Source organism: Etheostoma cragini, chromosome 5 (assembly GCF_013103735.1).
Source record: "Etheostoma cragini isolate CJK2018 chromosome 5, CSU_Ecrag_1.0, whole genome shotgun sequence".
In the NCBI taxonomy this organism is placed as follows: Eukaryota; Metazoa; Chordata; class Actinopteri; order Perciformes; family Percidae; genus Etheostoma; species Etheostoma cragini.
Genome location: NC_048411.1, coordinates 18,713,694 through 18,735,173, shown reverse-complemented (window position 1 = coordinate 18,735,173; position 21,480 = coordinate 18,713,694). Strand labels below are relative to the sequence as shown.

The window sequence follows — 21,480 nt, the reverse complement described above, 5'->3', positions numbered from 1 at the left end:
TTCAGCTAAGGGTAAGACCGGGAATAGTGTGGAGGAGCTGACAAAGCAAAGTTTCATTGTATCAGATTACTTCTTTTTCTGAAATTGTCGAGCAAGTCTACAGCCATGCCATCAGCTCTGTGAGGCTGTACTTAGTAGGCTCATGTCCTTAATGCTGACGTCAGCATGCAAACACGCTCACAATGACAACGCTAACATGCTGCTGATGTTTAGCAGATATAATGTATAACCGTATTTACCATTTTAGTAAAGCTTTAGTAGCATGCAAACATTTGCTAATAAGCAAGAAATAAGTACAGCTGAGGCTGGGAATGTCAGTGGGAAAGATATCAGCATGAACCTAAGTATCAGACACATTTAAATACTCTGCATTTTTTACAATTCATCCTATTCATAACTTTTTCATTTCATTTCATGACTATTCATCCACTTTCAACCTTGTTGCCTTTCCTTGAGCATCATATGAGGACTAAAGCTATGATTTTCCGCCCAAATCCAATTGGGCTGGGCTGTAATTTCTCAAAATCCCCCAGGGCATGAATCGGGTCGGGTTTGCAGAAAGTTCCCGATGTTATTTTAATGCAGACCTTACAGTCTGTGTAATGTAATTAATAATGTATGGGGCTTTGCACCGATGTGTGTGACCCCTATATTCTGGATACATCTATTCAACTTACAGCTTGAACAAACACCGCATAAGTGTCGCGTAGCGTAGATAGATGCCTGATTGTGCGCCTGGCCATTTACACTGGACTCGTATTTCTATGCGCCGGTCACTAAGCGACCTTCTCCTCTTGGCTCACTCTCTCTCTCTGTTAGAAGAAACAGGATGAGTGGGGGAAAACTGTGGTAATTGTAGCCTATATGTGGCGGTGCATGCGTGTGTGGTTGTGTGTGCATGTGTCTCGTTCTCTCGTTGCTGATTGCATGTCTCGCTGTGAGAAGATCAAGCCAAAATCACCATGAACCTAGATCTTTTATTTTTTTGTAAAGTATCCGGCTGCATTGTGGTCTTCCTGTATCTGATCACCTGCCTGGCTTGACACATGCGCTAGTGTCTCATGCAAGAAATAGAGGAAACGCTGAAAATATTGCTGCAGCGCGCGGGCCGACGCAGACACCATGCGCCCGGTATGAGCGGACAGATTAGATAACATGGGCACCAAAATGAAAATAGCTGTGCTACATTGCTATTCGCGCCCGGTGTGTTGCGGCTGTTACAAACATGGGTAAATAAAAGCAATGGGGATTAAGTTTTTTCTTCTTTTTTTTTTTTTTTTAAATAGGGATCTGCTCAAAAACTTGGGTCAGGAAAACTATGCAGGTTCATGTAGTTTCCAGTCAGATTTTTGGGGCAGCTCTAATAAGGATACGTTGTCCAGGGGAGTTGCTGATGTTGTCTCCAGGGCGCGAAGTGCTGGTCATCCGTACTGCATTGGGGAACTGAGAGAGCAGCTTTAAGCTGAAGTCTTCAAGCCACTCATACTCCTTGCCTCGGAAGATGAACATCTTGTTCTGTAGGAGAAAATTTGTGTGCAACACAACATATGAAACTCAATAAATAGGTAGAATTATGAAATATGAGAGGTGTTGTTTTTTTTGCATTGCCGTGACAGGACTGTATTAATTCTGATATACTCTTGTGTCATCAAAAAGCCAATAACCTTATTCCACATTGGCCTGGGAAATGTTTAAAAAAGCCAGATTAGGGCACCCAGATAGCTCAGTTGGTAGAGCGGGTGCCCATGTATAGAGGTTTACTCCTCGACGCAGCCGGCCCGGGTTCGAATCCAGCCTGCGGCCCTTTGCTGCATGTCACTCCCCCTCTCTCTCCCCTTTCATAACTTCAACTGTCCTGTCCATTAAAGGCCTAAAATGCCCCAAAAAATAATATAAAAAAAAAGCCAGATCATTGCATGAGCATGGTGCATGATGGTTTCTCTAAGGCTTTAATTACTGATGTAGGTAAATATATCCTTACCCTGAGGAAAGAAGGGAATCCAAGGCCATAGTATCCCACTGCAAAGTACTCCGGCTGTGGCCGCATTGCATGCATGATATTCTCATAGAACTGGGCTTGTTTTTTCTGAGGACAAAGAATATGGTAAGTCTGCAGAACATACACAGTGTGTTATTATTAGTCTGTAAGTGGTTACAAAATAAAAAACTTTGCTTATAAATTAAATCTAATAACATCTTCAAAACATGAATGTGGTTGCTGTCATCTTCTCTGTTTGTTATTATGAGAAACAGTTATTGGAGCACGATCATACTAAATAGCTAACGCTGAGAGACTTTATAAATAGCTTCTTCATAATACAATCAAACTCCACAGCATCTGCAGACACTATCTGGGTGCAAACGAGTTGTGGAAAAGAGACAGACAGAGACACACACACACACACACACACACACACACACACAAACACACACACCTCTTCTCCATCTCCTCAACCAACTACCCTCATCCTTGCACAAGCTGAAACACAGGTCCTGTCCACTACTTCTAATGAGGCGTTGACAATAAAATCATCTAGGTTGAAGTTGTTTTCATATCGGCTTACAAAGATGATTCTTTTTTTTTTTAGGTTTTGGGGGTGGCATGTGTCCTCTTACCAGCAACTGGCTCAGCTCCATGAAGTCAAACATATGGCTCTCATGCATCTTGGCCAGCTGCTTGCCCAACTCAATGGCTTTCTCCCACATCTGAGAAGACAAGTGCATTGCTTAGTTAAAAGGGGACATACAACAAAAACATACCAACACAAGAACGCACAACCAAGTCTTTTCCATCTGGCTCACCCAGCTGTCCTCTGTGAAAGCCCCACCACGTGGCTTCAAGGGAAGACAGTCGATAGGTGGCAGCCAGTGAGAGATTTGAGTACTGACGCACCACAGGGCTTAAGTAACTTCCAAACAACTTTCACAATGCTGATCCTGTGACATCAGCTCACATGCAGAGCAGTAAATACTCACCTTGCCCTTGTCCAAATAAGAAATGATCTCTAGGAACAGCCTCTCCTTCAGCTCCTGTTGGGTCCATACATGCTTCCCATGTCCAGGTATAAGATGAGGCGCGCAGGGTTTGTCAGACCACTGAGGAAGCAAATGACCAGAAATCAACATTCAGGTGAACATTTAGAAGCATTGTAATACAAGTAAGGGTAAAATAGCTCAAACAAGCCAGGGAAAAAAACTGCTGACGTGTCCGAGACCTCCAGTAATTCAGCATGTAGTATCATGGTGTAGGACGCCTCTGTGTAGTTCTCACAGTCCAGATGCAAATCTCGCAGCTTGTACAAGTACCTGGTTACAAGAGCACAATAGTTAGACCCAGTTAATCCTTTGATCCAAGAACCAGATGCTCCGCGCCTCTTTCTTACTCACCGGATGTAAATGTCCTCACGTTTTTTTTCTTTGTAGAAATTCTACAAGAGAGAAAAAAAAGCTGAAAGAACCTCAACTGCACACTCTTTAAAACGTTTTCTTAGAAGCAATTTGCAGAACAGCCCATGTGATTGCTTTATATACATGCACAAACAGGGTTAACCCTGTTGTAAATATAGGCACAGGGCGTACCAGCACATTGACAGTGCAGCTCATGCGGTGCTCGGGGCTTTCGTCATGCGTGATGGTGCGGTACGCCAGCAGATTCTCCAGCAGGCTGCTCAGCAGCAGAGCCAGCTCCTCTCCGGAATGGGACAGGAATCTATGGCGTCTGCAGTGCTCCAGCAACCTGCAAATCAAAAATAAATACATACAGAAATGAATGAATAAATGAATGTGCGTTTCCAGTTAATCAGTATGTCAGAGCCTGCCTTTTCTCCTGACGAGCACATCAAAATCTTGTACATTCTGTTACAGAGGGGTTTCTATTGATTAGAGGATGCTTACAATTCTTAACAGCCTGTCTTGCCTCGGCTCCTTGAGGACTTTTTTTTCAAAAACACAATCATAAATGCTTTTGTTGTATTTTAGAAGTACTCCTATGTGAATTCCCTATCACACAGACTAGAAGGATTTTTTGAGCAGTGTGTAGTACTGAAACTACTTTTAGAGTGCTTTCACTCTAAAAGTTGTTTTAGTACAATCCAATAATTTGTTTTTGTGATCCGCTGCTCAGCCTTACGTTTTCTCCAGCAGGACTTTGTACTGCTCATCCCCTCGGCCTCCTTCTACCTCTTGATCCAATTTTGTGATCAGTTCGTTCTCAAACTGCAAAGACAAGAGGGGAATTTAGGAAAACAAAACTTTCTTCTTAATTCATCACATACAATAAACAGTACAATGTAGTGACATTTAATCACTGCATTTAAACCACTGCAAGTATTAGCAGCAGTTGACGGCTAAAAATACTAAATCCGAGGACTAACGGGGGGTTCCGTGTCTTGCTTAGGGACACATTGACATGTGACTGATCAGTCACTCTTGTGGTTGAGGGGTGACCACTCTACCTTCGAGCCACAGCCTAACCACCGCCATACACATCAATTTAAATAAAGTTCTGAACTTCTAAAGGAGCTTTTTACCATTTCAAACGTGCGCCCGGGACTGAAGTTGTGCTCACACTGCATCATATCAAAAAAAATGGGGAGGGTAGCTTTCCTCAGTTCGGGCTCAGGCACCAGTGTGACCTTGAGTATGGGCCCAACCATGCCTGGGATGAACTTCATTTTGTGGGGGCCTGAGGGACAACAAAACATTGTCACGCAGAAATATCATAGTGTGATTGAAGAAGGCAATAAGCTGCATCTTCACTTTTCAACAAACAGAGGAAAAATCTAATCTAATAATGTGGTAAACCAAACAACAACGCACTGTGAAACTGGACAATAAAAAATATTGTCTTGTGATTCCCCCTTGCATCACTGGCGGCCACTGAATAAACAATGACCCGAACTCTATGATAACAGCAGCATTATCAGATGATGCAAAAATACTCACCCAGATTGTACCACATATCTCTGATCTTAAACCCAATGGACTTCCTCATGTCTCCATATCTGTGGCACATTTAAATCAAAGCCCTGTAAGATTACGTTTTCTCCATTTAAATCATCTTTTTTGATGAACAGTAAATAATCTCACTTGTTCAGTATCTTATTCCGTTTCTCTTGAGAGAAGGATTCAAGCTGCAGTGTCTTGTGGGTGAGGAACGCCACGGTCAAATGAAAGTAGTTATTCCACAGCTGCGAGAGGGAGCAGGGGTTTTCAAATATTAAATATTACCATGATTACCTTCTCATAACACTAGCTTTTGATTTTCTGTTAAATAAGAAATGTAACCTCTACCCACGCGAGGGAGGACAGAGACGCACCTCGAGTTCAAAATGCGCCTTTTCCAGAAAGTACATGTTGAGGACATCGGAGTACTGGTTGATGGCCCTCAGGAAGACTTGCATCTGCACCAGGTTCATGATCATCCAATCGGCTGCAAAAACATCTCCCATCAGGTCCTTAAACATGATGAATGTCTCCATGAGGAAGTCCTGAGGGCAACAGAGGAATATCATCTTTACTGCTTGTAGGGCTGCTCTAATATGGTGAAAAAAAGAGAAAAATTATACTCATGATTATTTTTGGTCAATATTGAAATCATGGTTGATTAACACGATTACTCCTTGTCTTTTGCTAAACAAATCAACGGTGAAAATACCTTGTACTTTCCCCAACAAACGCAATGGGACCAAAAATTGTTTATTTTCGGTAAATCTATTTCTGTGTTTATTAGAGGTCGAAATTCTAATCGCGATTAAAATGTTGATTAATTGCACAGCCTTAACTGCAAGTGTATGCACACTGTTGCTTTAAAAGAAAAACAATGAGTAACTCCAAAGCGGGGCTGCTACATGTCAGGCACACGTAATGATCCCGCGGCATAATGGAGACCCACACATCCTCATCATGTCAGTCCAATCCATTGTATGAAATGTCTGTAATCAATATTCCCTTAAGGAACAGTAAGTGGCCTGGGTAGTTTAATGCCCCTTATTGATGAGATGTTTCAGGACAATATGTAGCCAGCAGGGGAGAAACCAGGACACTTACAACGATATCCTGTCTTGTCTTGAAGGTGCTGATGTAGTGGGCGTAATGCCTGTCATCCATTTGCTTCAGGATGGCCGTCATGCAGGCGAGATAGTGGCCCTGCCGCACAGGAGTCAATTATTACACACATGATTTCACTTTGTTCAAATAAACACATGCTCCTTGTAGTTTGTTTGTTATGGCTCTTAAAAGACTGGTACAGTAAACTAATATATTTAGATTGTGTTGATCAGTGTGCTTAATATTGAAATAAATGCTGACGTAGTCTCACAATGAGAGGGGAGGATCTCTCCATGCTGATGACAGTGCGATTAACCCTGCGAAGCAGCCGCTCCATTATCAGCTGAACGTGCCCTCTGGTTGGACCCTGCACACACAGAACAGCTTTAGGTACAATTACCCCGGGACACAGACATGCTTCAAAGTGTGGGCAGTATCAAAGGGTCAGTTCACTCAAATTACAAAAAGAAAAGGAAAAAAAGGACCCGAATTTTTACTTATTTGCAAATAGATTTGCCTTTTTTGCCACGTTTTGAGATACCCATCTCCCTCCATAACAATACAGTTGACATGAATAAAATGTATTTTTTGGTGCTCCCAGACAGTATAAAACAAATGCATTTAAAAAGACATTGGACAACAACAACAGTGTGCAACGCTGCGATCATCCTAAACTAAATTCCATCCATTGCACCATTGTATTGGGGTGGTAGCAGAAATCTCAGAAACAAATATTTCAAAACCTAGGCAAATCAAAAACTCAAACTATGTGCATGACTTAATATATTATCTATCCATGTTAAACCTCTTATCTGTGTCTACATCCGGTGGCAGCAGGCTAAGCAGAACAGCCCAGCCGTTCTCGTCTTCAGCTTTGTCCTCCAGCACCTCGAAGGGAACTAGGTGCTACCATGCCGCATGCTTTAGGGCTGCCCTGGGGCTTCCTTCCAGTTGGACATGCCCAGAAAGCCTCTAAAGAAAGGCTAGAATCACCTCTATAGGCTCATTTCCATGCAGAACAGCAGCAGTTTTACTCTTTTACTCTCTGCACAGAAGTATGAGTCGTTTACCCAATCTGTGGGGTGAGTCCAGCCACCCTGTGAAGGAAACTCATTTTGGCTTCACTTATACCCACAAATTTAATGCTGACTATATGTTTTCTTCTATAATTTGTGTACCGACCCTTTAAGATTATAATCTTTGTGTGTCTGAAGTAGGGCTGCACAATATATCTTTTTTTAAATTGTTTTGCCATGTCAACTGGCAAAATAAACACATTGCAAAAGGCATTTTGCAAAAGACATTAAGAGATTCTTATTTGCGTTAGTGAAAGAAAATATCAGTAGGAATTGGCCCTTTAGAATGTATCTCTCTCTTTTATATTTAATTCAATCTTCAATTTGGTCAATACAAATTTTTTGGAAATGATTTACTTTTTGATTTGTTTGGAATTCAACATCCAACTGTTGTATTTTAGCACAATTCTGAAAGCAACAGAAATAAATACACTTTCATTTCCATTTATTTATCGCAAGAAATATTGTTATTGTGATGTCGCATATTTTCCTCATATGGTGCAGCCCCTAGTCTAAAGGTGAATTTGGACACCTCACCACGTCCTTGCGGTCCAGGTTGTCCAACACTGTGCTGAGAAGTTGGGCGCAGGCTTCATGGTCCGGTTTACAGGAATGGTCGTCCAGCTGCCCACTCAGCTGGTCAGTAACGAGCGGCAGAAGCACATCTCGACAATCTGTGGCAACGCAGCAGAGAAAGACTGTGCTCGTTGGATCGCACAACACATTTCCTTTAATGGAGCTTACCTGACAAACTTATGTATGTAGGTGTAATATGGAGTAGCGTTAAGTTTTTTTTTTCCTCCCTTCATCTTGTAAAAAATGTCATTATGTGGTTTTTGAGCCTGGAGGACTCCTACCTGGCTGCCTGAAAAGGTCACTCTCCACCATTTTACACATGCAGCCCAGCTTCTGACGCACGAGCTGAGAGTCAGGAATGCTCTCAATGAACTTTGCGAGGAGAATGCTGAGAAGAGAATGAAAAGAAACAAGACGGAGGTGCAGCTGTGACAATTTGAATGCCACTCACATTTCACATGCAGTAATTATTGTAACAGAGGACTAATGAGAATCACACGAGAGGTTGATTTTACAGCCTAGAGAATAACGCCTCCTTTACTCAGAAGAAAATATGATAATTTGCAACGAGTCAGGCAATTATCATTTCCTGCTGTGCCAACCCTCTGGAGAGTTACCTGAGCTCCACGGGATCAAACACAGTCTGGATGTCATTAATGATGCTGGGGAGGTATTTCAATATTGCTCCCTGAAAAAGCAAAGAATAAGGACTTGTCAGGCTGAAGCACAGGAATGTTTTTTATTCTCTGGTTAAACAAGCTTTTTACCAGTGCTTTTTGTCACCTTCTCCCAACAGGGAGCCCACACTTATTTCACATGTAACTTGTAAAGCATTTCAATAACTTGTCCATAACACATTTCCACAGCTGGACTACTGCAGCCATTTACATGCAACACTTAAGAAATGCTAAAACAAAAAATAAAAGCAACATCTTTAAAGTCTGACATATTATCTTACTTTTCAAACTAAAAACAATGATAAATTGGTGAGATTTTTAAGTGTTTCCACATGCTTGTCAGTTCTAAAATTCAAAAATAAACTACACAAAAAACAGCTATTGGCACACCATTCTTCCTCAGCTTACCTTTATCTTCACCCCCTCATCCAACGGCCTGTCCATAAGAGTGTTGAAAGACAGGAAAAGGGTTCGAATGGAGTTGAGGAAAGCATCCCCATCCTCACTGTTCCCATAGAATCTGAGAATCAAGGCCAGGCATTGCATCAAAAGAAGTCATCCTTAGAATGTGAGAAGGAAAAGGTGATCCTCGTGTGGTACGGCTTTGGATACCTGAGATAGAGGACCCGGGACTGTACAATAAACCTGAACAGGTACTTGAGAGCTTTGAGTGCTGCATAGAGCCTCTCGGTCAGGACGGGCTCCTCGGCGTGGCCCACGTAGTAGTTAAGCACTTTGGTTAGCTTCCTGAGAAAGTGAATGAGTCAAGCATCAAGGTCTGCTGGTAATTTAGGTGTGGGTGGAGAAGAAGAGCAAAAAGACCCACTAAAAATAAATAGAGTGAAGGGGCGTACATGATCAAAGGTGGGAAATGCATAACGATAACTCACATGTAAGCCAAAGTGGCACTGAAGTGCTTGTCAATGTAGGTTTCCAGGACTGGGTTGAAGTGCTGGAATTTGATGTCGCCAATAAGTGTGATTATGAATACCTGGTTATAAACAAGAGGAGGAAACTAAATCAGAGCCATGTCCAATTGCATTACATTACATGTCATTTAGCTGAAGCTTTTATCCAAAGCAACTTCCAATTAAGTGTTTCAAACTTAAAAGATACAAACTCCAGAAGCAAGAAGTAAGTGCAAGTACATTAGTTTTAAATAAGCCAAACTACAAAGAGCCAAATGAAAGTGCAACTGTTTTTTTTTTAACCAAGCTGGAGTTGAAAGACATATACATGCTAAAAATCAGGGGGTTTCCCAACCCGTTAAAGTTATGATCCTTAACATTTTTTATTAAATCAATGACCCTGTTTTTCATACTAACACTAATGTAATTACATTTTGTTATCATTTTCTCTGATATCAGCCTCACTGTTCACTGGTTACTGATTATGCCCAATCACAGCTGTATTAAGTTACTGCTAATGCAAACCAGATGTCACACTTTCACAGCTTCACATGAAAGCTACAGTGCGCAACAATTTTATATTAATAAACGTCCGTTACATTCAAGCCATTGCCAAATGGGGTGATACAAAGCTAATTAAACATATCAGCTCCACAAAACTCTGCATTTCTCGGTATGGCTGTGTTCAGAAGATTGTGTCGCCCGGCAACATTCGCGCAAAGCAGCTTGAATTGCGTTTTATGTCACCGCTGAAAAAAGGACAACAGCAGTGCTCAGCTTTGGAAACAAAGGACAGAAAAAAAAATAAATAAACTCTTCGGAAGAGTTCATCATGAATTGTTTGGGCGACAGAAACTACGCACTATAGCTTTAAGCTGCAGTTAATAACTTTTTCACTGTCAACTTTGTCACTATTTCTTGACAGTAGCAAATGAGACAGATAATTTGTGAAACAATCATGTTGCTCTGCATTCACCTGGCGCTCATAATGGCATAAGGAAAATAACCAATCAGAGCCAAGGAATTTCCAACGCAGTGTCAATGTCCATCATGTTGCAAAAAGTCAAGCCAAAACCAACTGGTGTCTACATGTTTCTGACCTGCCATTCAAATTTCTACATTGTATGGTAAAAGTCATCACCCACTGATAATATGGCCAGACGAAAAAACTAACCAAGGCATTGAACAACGGGGTATCATAGGTTTCCTTCTCTGAGGTCTCCATCATGATGTTGAACAAGGCATCAAGAGTGTCCTGGAGAAACTGTACAAACAGACAGAAAGCTGTTACAAAAAAGGCTATTACAAAGTACATTTTACAACATATGTAAAATATAGCAGCATATTACATCACTGAGTGCAGCAGAACTCACTTTGACAATCTCCCCTCCCTCGACCTCCATAAGCCTCTGCAGAATCTGGTCCAGATCTTCGGGGTTAGACCTCCAGTTCAACAGGCCAAGCAAATCCACTAGAAACACATTAGCACATCAGCATGCATTCAGTAGAAGCAAGAATGCCTCGGTTACAACATCAGTTAAGATGATTGTGTTATAAGCCTAAAATTTCAATATGAACCTAATTAGATCGACATCAATCCACATTTACACATCAGCAATATATTAGCCACAAGGATCAGCTTAATTAATTTTAAGGCAATCTGGGTGGTGGGGGAGAGAAATGATGCTGGCACTGCACCTCTATCCGCTGTACAATCTGCTTCATTTCTTAAAAGATGGCTTGTGACAGGGCATCTTTTAATTAACACGTAGTCTGAGCCTGGAAGATTAGGAAAAATAGAAATGGTGCCCTACGGTACCATTCTGAGTGAGTTTAGTGGAGCAGGTGAGCGAGGAGATCTGGAAGCTGTCTTTAGTCACAGGAATCACTCCTGAATGGTGGAACTGCTTCCCTGTTTGCTTCTCCTTTTCCTCCACTTCAGCCCAAGTTGCTGGCAAGGTGAGATAAACCTTTGCATCCTCTGCCTTTTTAACATCAACCTACGGAATTCATAAAATGGGGAATTAATCATGAGGCCTATTGATCGATGGAGATCCAATTTCATATTTATCGATTGAGGAGAGATTCATGCATATTCCATCTACCCGCTGTCAGCTTTTCAATACGCCAGTTTTTGAGTAATTAGATCAGAACAATCTCCTGCTCATTTTAAGAGATAAGTGCATTGAATTAAATTCTATACAAAACCACAATCCTGCAACAGTACCTTATAGACAATAAGTTCATGCCTGCCATCTTTTAATGTGGTCCCGTCTCCTCTCATGAGCCGGACGAAGGCCATACCAAAAGGCTTCTCCGATTTGTCTCTAGCTGAAGGACACACAGGAGCATAAGATGTGAACAGACCCACAAATAATCACTGTAGCTGTGTTTAACACGGTGGCAGGATTACATGTGGGTGTTTGTCATACAAATGAGACACAGTCACTCACAGTCCTGGGAGGATCGGTGTCGAAACATCATCCTTAGGTGAGAGTGGCAAACGTCTTCAATTGGAATTGTCACCTTGCAGGAAGGAGAGAAAAGCCGGGGGAATTAATGTGAATACAGGACTATTGAAGACATATGGAAGAAAAGCTATCTGCTGGGAGATTTATATGAGTAGCACACCCTGTGCCAATATTTTCCATTAGTTCATTGAAGAACTAATTTAAGAACATGGAATATCATGTTAGGAGCCCTGAGGTGCACCCGTGGGTCCTTGACATGAGCTTACCTTCACCGTCTCATTCCAACAAGGCTGCTTCACCTGGTAGTAAATGACAGACTTGTACTCTGTGATGCCATCATACCCAGCCCCAGGAAATATCACTTTCTATAGGAAAGGAGGATGCAAGTTAGTTTAGATGATAGGAACCATAAAGTAGGACTGAGCAATATATCAATGTTGTATCAATATTGCGATATGAGACTAGACATTGTCTTAGATTTTGGATATATCGTAATGTAGAAATGTATACAGTAAGTGTTGTCTTTACCTGGTTTTACAGGCTGAATTACAGTAAAGTGATGTAATTTTCTGAACTTTCTCAGGCTTTTCTAGCTGTTCTATTATTTACATTTACCCACTAAGTCATTAAATAATTTCTGGATAATATTTAACAAAAATCTCATTGTGTAAATAACATTTTGTTAAAGCACCAATAGCTAATCCTACAATATCCTCGCAATATCATCCCCATCAAGGTATTTGGTCAAGAATATCGTGTTATTTTATTTTATTTATTGTCATAAATCAAAATATCAGGCAAGTGGAAATTGTGACATGACAATGGCGCAAAAAGGAAGAATCAAGCAATCACTAGATTTCTTACAATTGAGATGGTAATCAAAAATAAACCACAAATTATTTCAGTTTTTTTTGTTTTTTTTACAGAAATTGAACGGAGTTCACATAAGAATGTGCCACAACTGCTTCACATCGGACAATAAGTATCTAGAAGATTGTAAAGGAATGACATGATGTTCGAACGAACTGAAAACTAACTAAAATGAAATGAAAAAGTCAAAAACTAAAATAAAAATAAAAAAATGAAAATTCTATATATAGTATCTAACTATAATAACCTTGCTGGGCACCATCAACTTTTATGGGACCAAAGTGGTGGACCAACCACCGGTCATTACTATCAATAGAGTCGGGTAAAAAGTAGAACATTAACAGCAGAATTACAAGAGTTGTTATAAGGAGATGGTAGAATAGGTGGTCACATAAGGTTTAATTAGAAAAAAAAATAAAGATACGTTGCGTTCACTGGTCTACTTTACCTCCACGGGACTGCCCTCCTCATTGTGCACACTCAGTATGACCTCCACATTTTTCGGCGTCTTCTTTTTACCACGGTCAAACTCTCCCTGTAGCAAGGTTACGTAAATATCATTCCTCACGATTCCTGGAGGAAGGACAACAGATGATCAGATCAGGTGGCTGCGCTGAGCATTTATCTCACGGCTTTGTAAGCAATTAAAATGGACGTGGCCGTGGTGTATGTAGAGCAATGCCCAGCAACAAAGACTTCAATCCACCTGGGAGGATGATTTCTGGAAAGCCCATTTTCCTGACAATAGCTGTGCTGCGGTCCACAAAGTGGGGGTAGTCCTTCCTGACTTGGGCAAGGTCCCCTGGGAGGAGCTTCAGGGTCACAAACAGCCCTGCCGGCAAACATGCAAAGAAATTCAATGAGGCAGACGCCAAAAGGACCCACCGTGTAGACCCCTCACACACCATTTAATCCCCCTCAAAACAAAAAGGTCAATTTAGAGCGAGCCCCTTAAAATCACAAGGGAACACGCTGTCTGTGAGCACTTCCTTTTACCCTGGCCTTTGTGATTGACCTCCCGCGTGGCAATGACTTTGTTGAAGACAGCAGTGAGCGGCTCATTCTCTCCTATGACTCGAGACGGCATGAGCGGAGACATGATGAGCTGCCTCTGACGGATGTAGGTTTCCATAGCTATCCTGGGGAAGAAAAGCATTGGGATGAGTGTCAGAGAAGTCTGCTGAAGTCATCTCTGACAGGTGACAAACAAATGGACAAGAGAGCTGCATAAGCAATGTGCAGTAAACAACATGTCCATCCTCAATTCTTATGCTTACAGATAAACGTATATACTGTATGGGGTGAACTGAGTTCTATGTGCCATAGAAATAAACGAGTCAGTCATGTGGAAGGGAACATGTCTCAGTATGCTGTAGTTGTGATCAGAGGGAGAGCTGGACACAGAGGCAGAGACAGATTCTACATGTTGCCTGTACAGATGTGACTGTAGAGAGATTTAGCAGAAGCTTTCATCATAACAAAAGGTTTTTGTTTCGGGTGAAATGCTGTGACCAGGCAGAAGCAATTCTACATAAGTTCCTGATCTGCAATGACCTGTTGTATTGACATATTAATAATTTGTATCACTCTTGCATCAAGGAAGTTTATGTGAATAGAGGTGAACACTGTAGAACATTTATTGAAATTTTATTTGTATTTTGATGAATACCTTTCAGTTTGCTGTAGTGGATATTGGATGTCATAATTTACTTTTTAATTCCAAAATGAGAAATAAAACATAGAAACAAAACGTCAGAGGACTTCAGTCCCTTGGATAATTGACGGCCTTGGTTAAGCGGTGATAATGGGCCATGCCATTTCAGGACCGGCGACCCGTTGATGATATGATTTACTTCTGACTCAAATGTTAATTGCTTTGACTGCCAAATTAAGTGTTGAACTGCAATGTGTGGATGCTTTTTGTTTTTTTTAATGTTTTGAAACCATGTGCTTAATCAACTGAGAAAATAAACCTTCTTCTTATGTTATTTTGATCATAGAACTATATCCTTTTTACCATTGTTCATTGGAATCCTCATTTAGTATAACCTTTGTGTTATTAATTTGTAATCATCCAGTTTATGATTACAAGTGGCAAAAATGTCCCTAAGTGTTACTGTAAAATAAATTCAATTTTCAAGGCTGGGAAGCGTAACAGGTTGTTCTGTGGTACAATGTGTCTTTTGGAAAGAACAAATTTGGAGAGTTAGCATTTGGAGGAGCAGAGAATTGCATGTCCATGAAATGTTCAGTCACTTTTACACAGGAAACCTCACATTTGTGCAATCGGAAACTGGATTAGTATAAAGCCCTCAAGATACAAAAAGGTTTCTGTTTTACAGGTGAAAATTAGAATTACTACCTTGCGGTTCCATGCCTCCACCTAACTGAGAGGTGATGTTCCACTTTGAGGTAAAATGTCAGGAAAGTTTGGTTTAGATGTCAAGAATCAGTCGAGCTATTTTTGGGGCTATTCCATCTCGGAAATCCCCCCTATTGTGCATGTGCTATGAAAACATAGCCTTGAAGCCCGCCTTTGAGAAGAGCTAACACTGGATTGCAGAATGTTTTTTCGATTTGTCCATAAAATGCAACATAGGAAAAGTTTAATTGTACGCTTGAAAAAGATGCAATTTAACACATTAAGCAAATATGACTCAGTCCTAATCCAATTCTTTTCAGTTATTAATGCATGATGCTAGAAAACAAGGTTGAGCAGGCTAAAAGTATAAGAAGTGTGACAATGTCAAGAAGACTCACTGCTGAAAGGGAATGAAATGCTGTTTGTCTTCATCGTCTGTTTTGCCATGGGCGATATCTGTAATGTCCATTACTGCAATGACAAAGGAAGCACCACAGTTAGCCAAGGTTAAGCTCTTACCATATGCAAAGCAGTTTTTTTGAAAGCAAAGAAGGGGTTTAAGTAGTTTTAGGAGTTAATTTACTTACTATATCTTTTCTATTTCTAAAAACAAGATGAGCCAGGTGTTGGATCTAACTCACCTGTCGCCTTGGCACGGGAGACAGCCAGCATAGTGAAACAGATTGAGGGTTTGTGGTCTCCGGCTAGCAAATGCCTCGAAATTGTTCATTTCACCGAGCTCTATTTCTAAAGTGATTGTATATTTTTTTCCCTGGCTATGAACAATGTGACTTCTGAGTGTAACATTCTTTCTGAATTTCTGGTTTCAGTCCATTTGCTGGAACACCAGAGGAAACCCTTCCTCATCAAATCCACCAATCATCTGGCCAAAAACAAAATGGACGGGTGCTAAACCAATTTCCGCCGACTGCTTTGCCAAGGCAGAGTAGAGGCACTTTCCTGGTCAGCAGGCAGGCGTTTCTGTTTCATTCAGCACATGGCACCTTGGCAGAACTATTTATGTAAATAAATCTTTTTTTTTACTTTTGTGTTGCCTAAGCATATATAAGAACATTTGAAAAAGAGCTCACCAGCCACACCAAACGGCCTCCTCAGTCCTCCCGTGTGTTTCTTCCCCTCTTTGAGCTCCATGCTTCCCACTCTGATGATCTGACACACCAAGAAGAGTCGCAGCCTCATCAAGTCACTGCTGCTCAGGTCCTGGACGCAAGGAACAACCATAAAGAAGAGTTATTATGGAATATTAAGTCATGAGGTGCATTACATACAAAAGGGCATTAGACTGTATGTATCACCAGCCTGTTATGTGCATTCATGTGACTGGAGCTGCAGACCATATGGTAAATATTACAGGATGAAAGCATGCAGTAAAACCCTCAAACATGTCGTTTTTCCAACATCTCTATGCATTCGTTTTCGAGGTTATTCAAGTCAAAGGAGTCTTGACTTGTGTACTTTAAAAAGGAAGTAAATATTAAGATAAAATGTCTGCTCTAAATCTTGATGAATGTGGCATTTTTGACCCACTATTTCCTGGTTGCACACATGTAGGTTAACACAACAACTTGTTTGCAAGAAACTGCTGACTATGTCATTAACACAAACCACAGCAATATAATGGAGGCAAATGTATTCAAATTGTTAAAGATGCACTGTGAATGTGAGCCATTCAGCGAAACTTCCAGCAAATAAAGACAGACCCGGGAGCAAATTGTCCTCTTTGTCACAGATTTCAGGCAGCGTTTGGATTGTTAAAATCCAAAGCAAAAGGGAATACAGTCAGTGGGTTGGGATTCAGTTACCGTGAATAGAGCTGGCAGGTTGTTGAGTTTTTCAATTTCTTTAGGCATCCCCATACTGTCCCAGCGCACCAGGAAGTTCTCACTGCATGAATTTAAATGAGAATCACAGTTAAACGTCAAATTATCTAAAGGCATCAGGAGAAATAGAAAAATAGAAAATAACAAAATTTAACAATCTTTACATTATTTCAATCTGTCCTACCAGATAAAATCCAAAGTGTCAAAAACATTCTAAGATACTTGCATAGTTTGAATAGCTATAATGTGATAATATCGATCTTGCTCATAAGTTACATTTTCAACTTGCCAAACACAGGTAATGGCAGAAAGGCTTGGCTTACTAGGATTTAACTAGTTGTACTAGTAGTACTTTTATTTCATTGAAATCCCATTGAGTTGGCTTTGCCTGTTTTGTGTTCGTTTTGTTATTTTAAATTTGTGTTATATGTTACTTATTTGTTACGTACTGTTCCCTCGTCAGAGGGGTAAAAGGTCCGGAGTATTCATTTAAAACATTGCTGAAGCCGCTAGGTTAAAGCTGGGCAGAGTTATGTGACAATCCTGCACAACCATAAGCCATTATTATTCTACAGCCATAGTAAAACTTACTATATTTCCTAATTCTTTACTCTGTAACTTTTGCCACGAAAATTCACAAAGTAGCAGTGATCCTGGTGGTTATTTTGCAAAACTAAGATATTTTATTGATTGTTATTAATGTCACAAGTCTGACTTGGGAGGTACATCAATTAATGTCACATTAAGATACATTGTAATGTGAAGATTTGTGATTATCTTTGTATCCTGCTGGAACAAGCTCTACTTTTCCATGTCACATTGCAATTATATTAACCTAAATTGACAAATAACCTCAGTTTGATACTTAATTGGGAAATTAGAGCTGCAGTAGGTAGTTGTTTTTTGTGCCATTGGGCAATACATTCAATATAATATTTCAGCATATTGTAATTGAAGTGTTCTGAGAGACAAGTAGAGGTCTGCATCTCCTCCTTGGCTCCGTTTTCAGGATTTACTACATCTAGCCATCAAAGGTGACTTTGGCCAATGACAGATCATTTCATAGATAGCAAGCGTTTCTATTGGCTGTTTGACAAATGCAGAAGCCCGTGCATGTCCCTTCAGTGAAAGTTTGCAGGTAATTCAAGGCTAAACTATTAAATGCAATTCTTTGACATCCACCTATATGCAGTACATATAGGAACACAGTAGTACAGTTGTAGTTCAGTTTAGAAGTAGTCCAGTTAATTGTCTAGGGAGCAGATATTCGCAGTGAAAACAGTCAGAAGAGCAGGACTGCTTGGGTTAGCCTTAAGTATAGCACGAACACCAGCTTGTCTGGAGTGTTTACCTTTCCTCCCACACAGCCTCTTCTTCATGGTACATGTTGATATACGCGCTGTTTTCACGGACGGGATTGCCCTGCTTCCCAGCATTGCGCGCATAGTGAGCTTGCCACCAGTTTCTCTTTACTGACCACATACACCCTCCTACAACCGCGATGGTTGCAGCTGATTGGACGAACTCGTCAAGTGGGGCTTGCTGCTCCCAAAACTATAATGGCAGCTTGTTCGGAATACAATCTTGTATTTTAAAAGAGAAAATAGTTCAGCGAACCATGTTTAGGAATAAGCCAGTGTAGTTGCTGAATCAAAAGGAAGGAGCCAGTTGAGGTGGTTCGGGCATCTGGTAAGGATGCCTCCTGGGCGCCTCCCTAGGGAGGTGTTCCAGGCACGTCCAGCTGGGAGGAGGCCTTGGGGAAGACCCAGGACTAGGTGGCGAGATTATATCTCCAACCTGGCCTGGGAATGCCTCGGGATCCCCCAGTCGGAGCTGGTTGATGTGGCTCGGGAAAGGGAAGTTTGGGGTCTCCTGCTGGAGCTGCTGCCCCCGCGACCCGATACCGGATAAGCGGTCGAAGATGGATAGTTGCTGAATCAGTCTTTATTTTAGATTGACAAAAGTGAGTTTGAAAGATTTTCATCAGCTTTTAAGAGGCAGACGAGCGGAGCTGGCCGCTCCTCATTTGCATAAGGTTGTCTGGATTAAACTTTATGCAAATGGAGGAGCGGGCAACTCGATGCCTCGCTTCTCCAAAGTTCCAGCGACGCCACCAAAATGCATTGCACGGCTGCTCCCATAGAAATGAATAAGAAGCAGGGAAATGACACTGACAATGGACACGTACGATTAGGACGGCAGCAGTCTGCTGCAAGGACCAGAGGTCGAAGCACTGCCTATTGCTGCCATCCAAAGAGGATACGCTGGAGAAACGTAAACGCTGGAGCGAACATCAGATGCTGTAAACACAGCAGACCAGCTGGTAATCTGCTAATCCTAGCTCATGGCTGCGGTTAATTCAAGTTCATATTAATGAACTACCATTGGGAAAAAATTAATGATTAGTACTCGTTAATGTTTTTGTATAAAAGCCGGTGCATGCCGTGTTCGTCTGATGGGAGGGGTTGGACAGAGAGGGGAGAGCTTCAAATTCTACTTTTTTTTTTTTTTTTTTGACTCTCGCAGCTTTAAGAGAAAAGTGAGGAGCAAACCTGATGAATTCAGACTGATCGGGGTCATACAGAGACATGAGCAGCTCCGCATCCTCTCCAATGTTGCATACAAAGTTCTTCAGGTTCATGAGTAGACTGTAGGTGTGTACCGTACTGAACAGGGTCTGCCGCCTCATTTCTAGGTTTTGTTGCCGCGTCTGCAGAAAAGTAAAGCCCCATGCAGTGCATGGACACAGAGGTTAATTGAATAGACAGCTACTATGGAGGAATATGACAGTATGAACAAATTAAAATCATGCCTTTTCTTCTTGTATCCTGTCATCAACACTGCGGGAAGCGGTCTCGTGTGCCCGGAACAGACTGACTGTACTGGTTCGGTCAGGATCCAGGGTGTTTCCTGCTTCGTCTCGCACCACCAGGTCCAACCCCAGAATCCTGATCAGCACGGAGGATCAAACAGCGCCAGTTGGTTTTACAGGGACAATATAACTTCAACCAAACTTTACAATGGTGGTCATGTCACGAGGCAGCTTGTTGTTGTACTACAAGGCAGCAGGATTCCTACCGATTTCCATAATCAATCTTTGCTGTGACTTTCTTTTTGAGTTCCACGAGGTCATCCTTAGGCAGCGTTCCCGAAACTATCTGGGACCGAGATTCGATGAGGCTGTAGGCCATCTGCTGAACACCCCTGAACAGGGCCGTCTTGTTCGCCTGTCAGATAAATATGTACACACTTATAACAATACGTCTGTCAGAGGTATGAAAAAAAACAAAAAGGAGAAATCAGAGAGGTGCCCAGGATTACGTGTACTAAAAAACAGAGAGGCAATCAACACATACCACGTAGAGCTTGTGCCATATCTGTGCCCACTCCCTCAGAGTAGCCCCGAGCTCCTGCACCAGGGGTATATCTGCTGGAATAACTATTTCCTGCTGGCTAACAGCCACAAGGAGAAAATAATAAAAAGATATTGGAAAAGCGGCCCATCACTCAAAGATCATGTCACATAATTTGGACAGACAAAAATTCATTTCTATACATGATGCATAGTTGGATGGTTTCCCTACACAGCCAAGAAAAGCCTTACTGAATGTTGTAATTGTAATTACAAGTTCCCTGCTATGTTATTGGCAAAAGAAAAGGCGGGGCGGGCAAACCAAAAGCAGAGTGGATTATCACCATGATGATATGTTTACTGATATGTGAGCTCACCCTGTTCCCTCAACTGAAGCCTCCTTTAAGTGGATGTAGGAAGTTGGGAAAATGCCCTGAGGAAACAATGAGGTAAAATCAGTATATACGCATCACAGCATTGACTATAGGATAATAGAGTGCTAATGATGCCCTTACCCTCTGTGATTTCTTGCGTAGCGTGTAGCCCCTATACCAGCCTGAAGAAATATTAATTAACAGAGACATGTGTAAGAGTGAGGGAGAGGCAGTGAACAAGACAGGAGTGACAACAACGTGGAGGACTCATTTACATTGTTTGCATTGCATACAAACATCGGTTAGTTCAACATTTTGATTTACATTTCTGTGTCAGCTTGCTCTATAGAAGGAGAAGAGGGATGAGTCGGGGCTTGTGCATTCAGGCACGCTCACCTTCCAATTTCTCGAGTATGTGCACCGTGTCCCCCACCTGCAGGCACAGCTCCTGCTCACCCCGGGGCTCATAGTTGTAGATTGCTGAAGGACAACACAGGATTGTTTCAATAGGAGAAACACATACAACATGCATTAAATATGTGTTAGAAAAGGAAGGATTTTGGCAGACAGTTTGACTACCAAGTTTTGCATCTACTTGACATCAAGTTAATTATGAAAAATTCTAAATCCCCTTTCAATCACTCATTGCACAGAGGAGCAAGTCTGTTTTTTTGAAAAAGTGTAGATCAGAGGTTTTTAGTTTCTCCCAAGAAAAGGTAACCAATCTTGACCTTTGATTTATTCCTGCACATACTGCTTTTTCTAACAACAGGCTGTATACTCGTGCAGCAGGCCTGTGTGACTCAAACCTTTAAAGCATTTTGACAATTCCTAATTGAAACAGATGTCCTGAGGCTGTGTTTAACGTTCCAGGAAATGTACTGTGCTTGAGCAGGTAGCTTGAGAGTAGAAAAAAAAAAAAGAA

At 41.4% G+C, this 21,480-nt stretch overlaps 1 protein-coding gene across 5 annotated transcripts in view; it reads right to left on the bottom strand.

Moving 5' to 3' along the window:
* dock5 (dedicator of cytokinesis 5) overlaps nt 1-21,480 on the bottom strand; it is a 48,216-nt gene that overhangs the window by 19,156 nt on the left and 7,580 nt on the right. For 3 of the 5 annotated variants that reach the window (XM_034871325.1, XM_034871321.1, XM_034871323.1), the window contains exons 2-40: nt 20,952-21,035; nt 20,697-20,737; nt 20,559-20,614; nt 20,186-20,282; nt 19,908-20,056; nt 19,642-19,777; nt 19,382-19,539; nt 16,812-16,893; nt 16,080-16,209; nt 15,387-15,459; nt 13,623-13,765; nt 13,333-13,458; nt 13,075-13,199; nt 12,023-12,121; nt 11,739-11,811; nt 11,513-11,616; nt 11,105-11,285; nt 10,659-10,756; nt 10,460-10,549; nt 9,268-9,368; nt 8,990-9,124; nt 8,786-8,897; nt 8,318-8,388; nt 7,982-8,088; nt 7,662-7,798; nt 6,320-6,415; nt 6,049-6,147; nt 5,319-5,489; nt 5,089-5,189; nt 4,945-5,003; nt 4,530-4,684; nt 4,130-4,215; nt 3,580-3,736; nt 3,388-3,428; nt 3,216-3,306; nt 2,977-3,096; nt 2,617-2,706; nt 1,982-2,086; nt 1,374-1,515 (exon numbers count right to left, since the gene is read on the bottom strand). In XM_034871325.1, the coding sequence (XP_034727216.1) occupies nt 1,374-1,515; nt 1,982-2,086; nt 2,617-2,706; nt 2,977-3,096; nt 3,216-3,306; nt 3,388-3,428; nt 3,580-3,736; nt 4,130-4,215; nt 4,530-4,684; nt 4,945-5,003; nt 5,089-5,189; nt 5,319-5,489; nt 6,049-6,147; nt 6,320-6,415; nt 7,662-7,798; nt 7,982-8,088; nt 8,318-8,388; nt 8,786-8,897; nt 8,990-9,124; nt 9,268-9,368; nt 10,460-10,549; nt 10,659-10,756; nt 11,105-11,285; nt 11,513-11,616; nt 11,739-11,811; nt 12,023-12,121; nt 13,075-13,199; nt 13,333-13,458; nt 13,623-13,765; nt 15,387-15,459; nt 16,080-16,209; nt 16,812-16,893; nt 19,382-19,539; nt 19,642-19,777; nt 19,908-20,056; nt 20,186-20,282; nt 20,559-20,614; nt 20,697-20,737; nt 20,952-21,035 (4,221 nt within the window). Of the gene's footprint in view, nt 1-1,373; nt 1,516-1,981; nt 2,087-2,616; nt 2,707-2,976; nt 3,097-3,215; nt 3,307-3,387; nt 3,429-3,579; nt 3,737-4,129; nt 4,216-4,529; nt 4,685-4,944; nt 5,004-5,088; nt 5,190-5,296; nt 5,490-6,048; nt 6,148-6,319; nt 6,416-7,661; nt 7,799-7,981; nt 8,089-8,317; nt 8,389-8,785; nt 8,898-8,989; nt 9,125-9,267; nt 9,369-10,459; nt 10,550-10,658; nt 10,757-11,104; nt 11,286-11,512; nt 11,617-11,738; nt 11,812-12,022; nt 12,122-13,074; nt 13,200-13,332; nt 13,459-13,622; nt 13,766-15,386; nt 15,460-16,079; nt 16,210-16,811; nt 16,894-19,381; nt 19,540-19,641; nt 19,778-19,907; nt 20,057-20,185; nt 20,283-20,558; nt 20,615-20,696; nt 20,738-20,951; nt 21,036-21,480 lie in introns of those variants that run through there. The other 2 variants (XM_034871324.1, XR_004656596.1) reach the window with 2 other exon arrangements.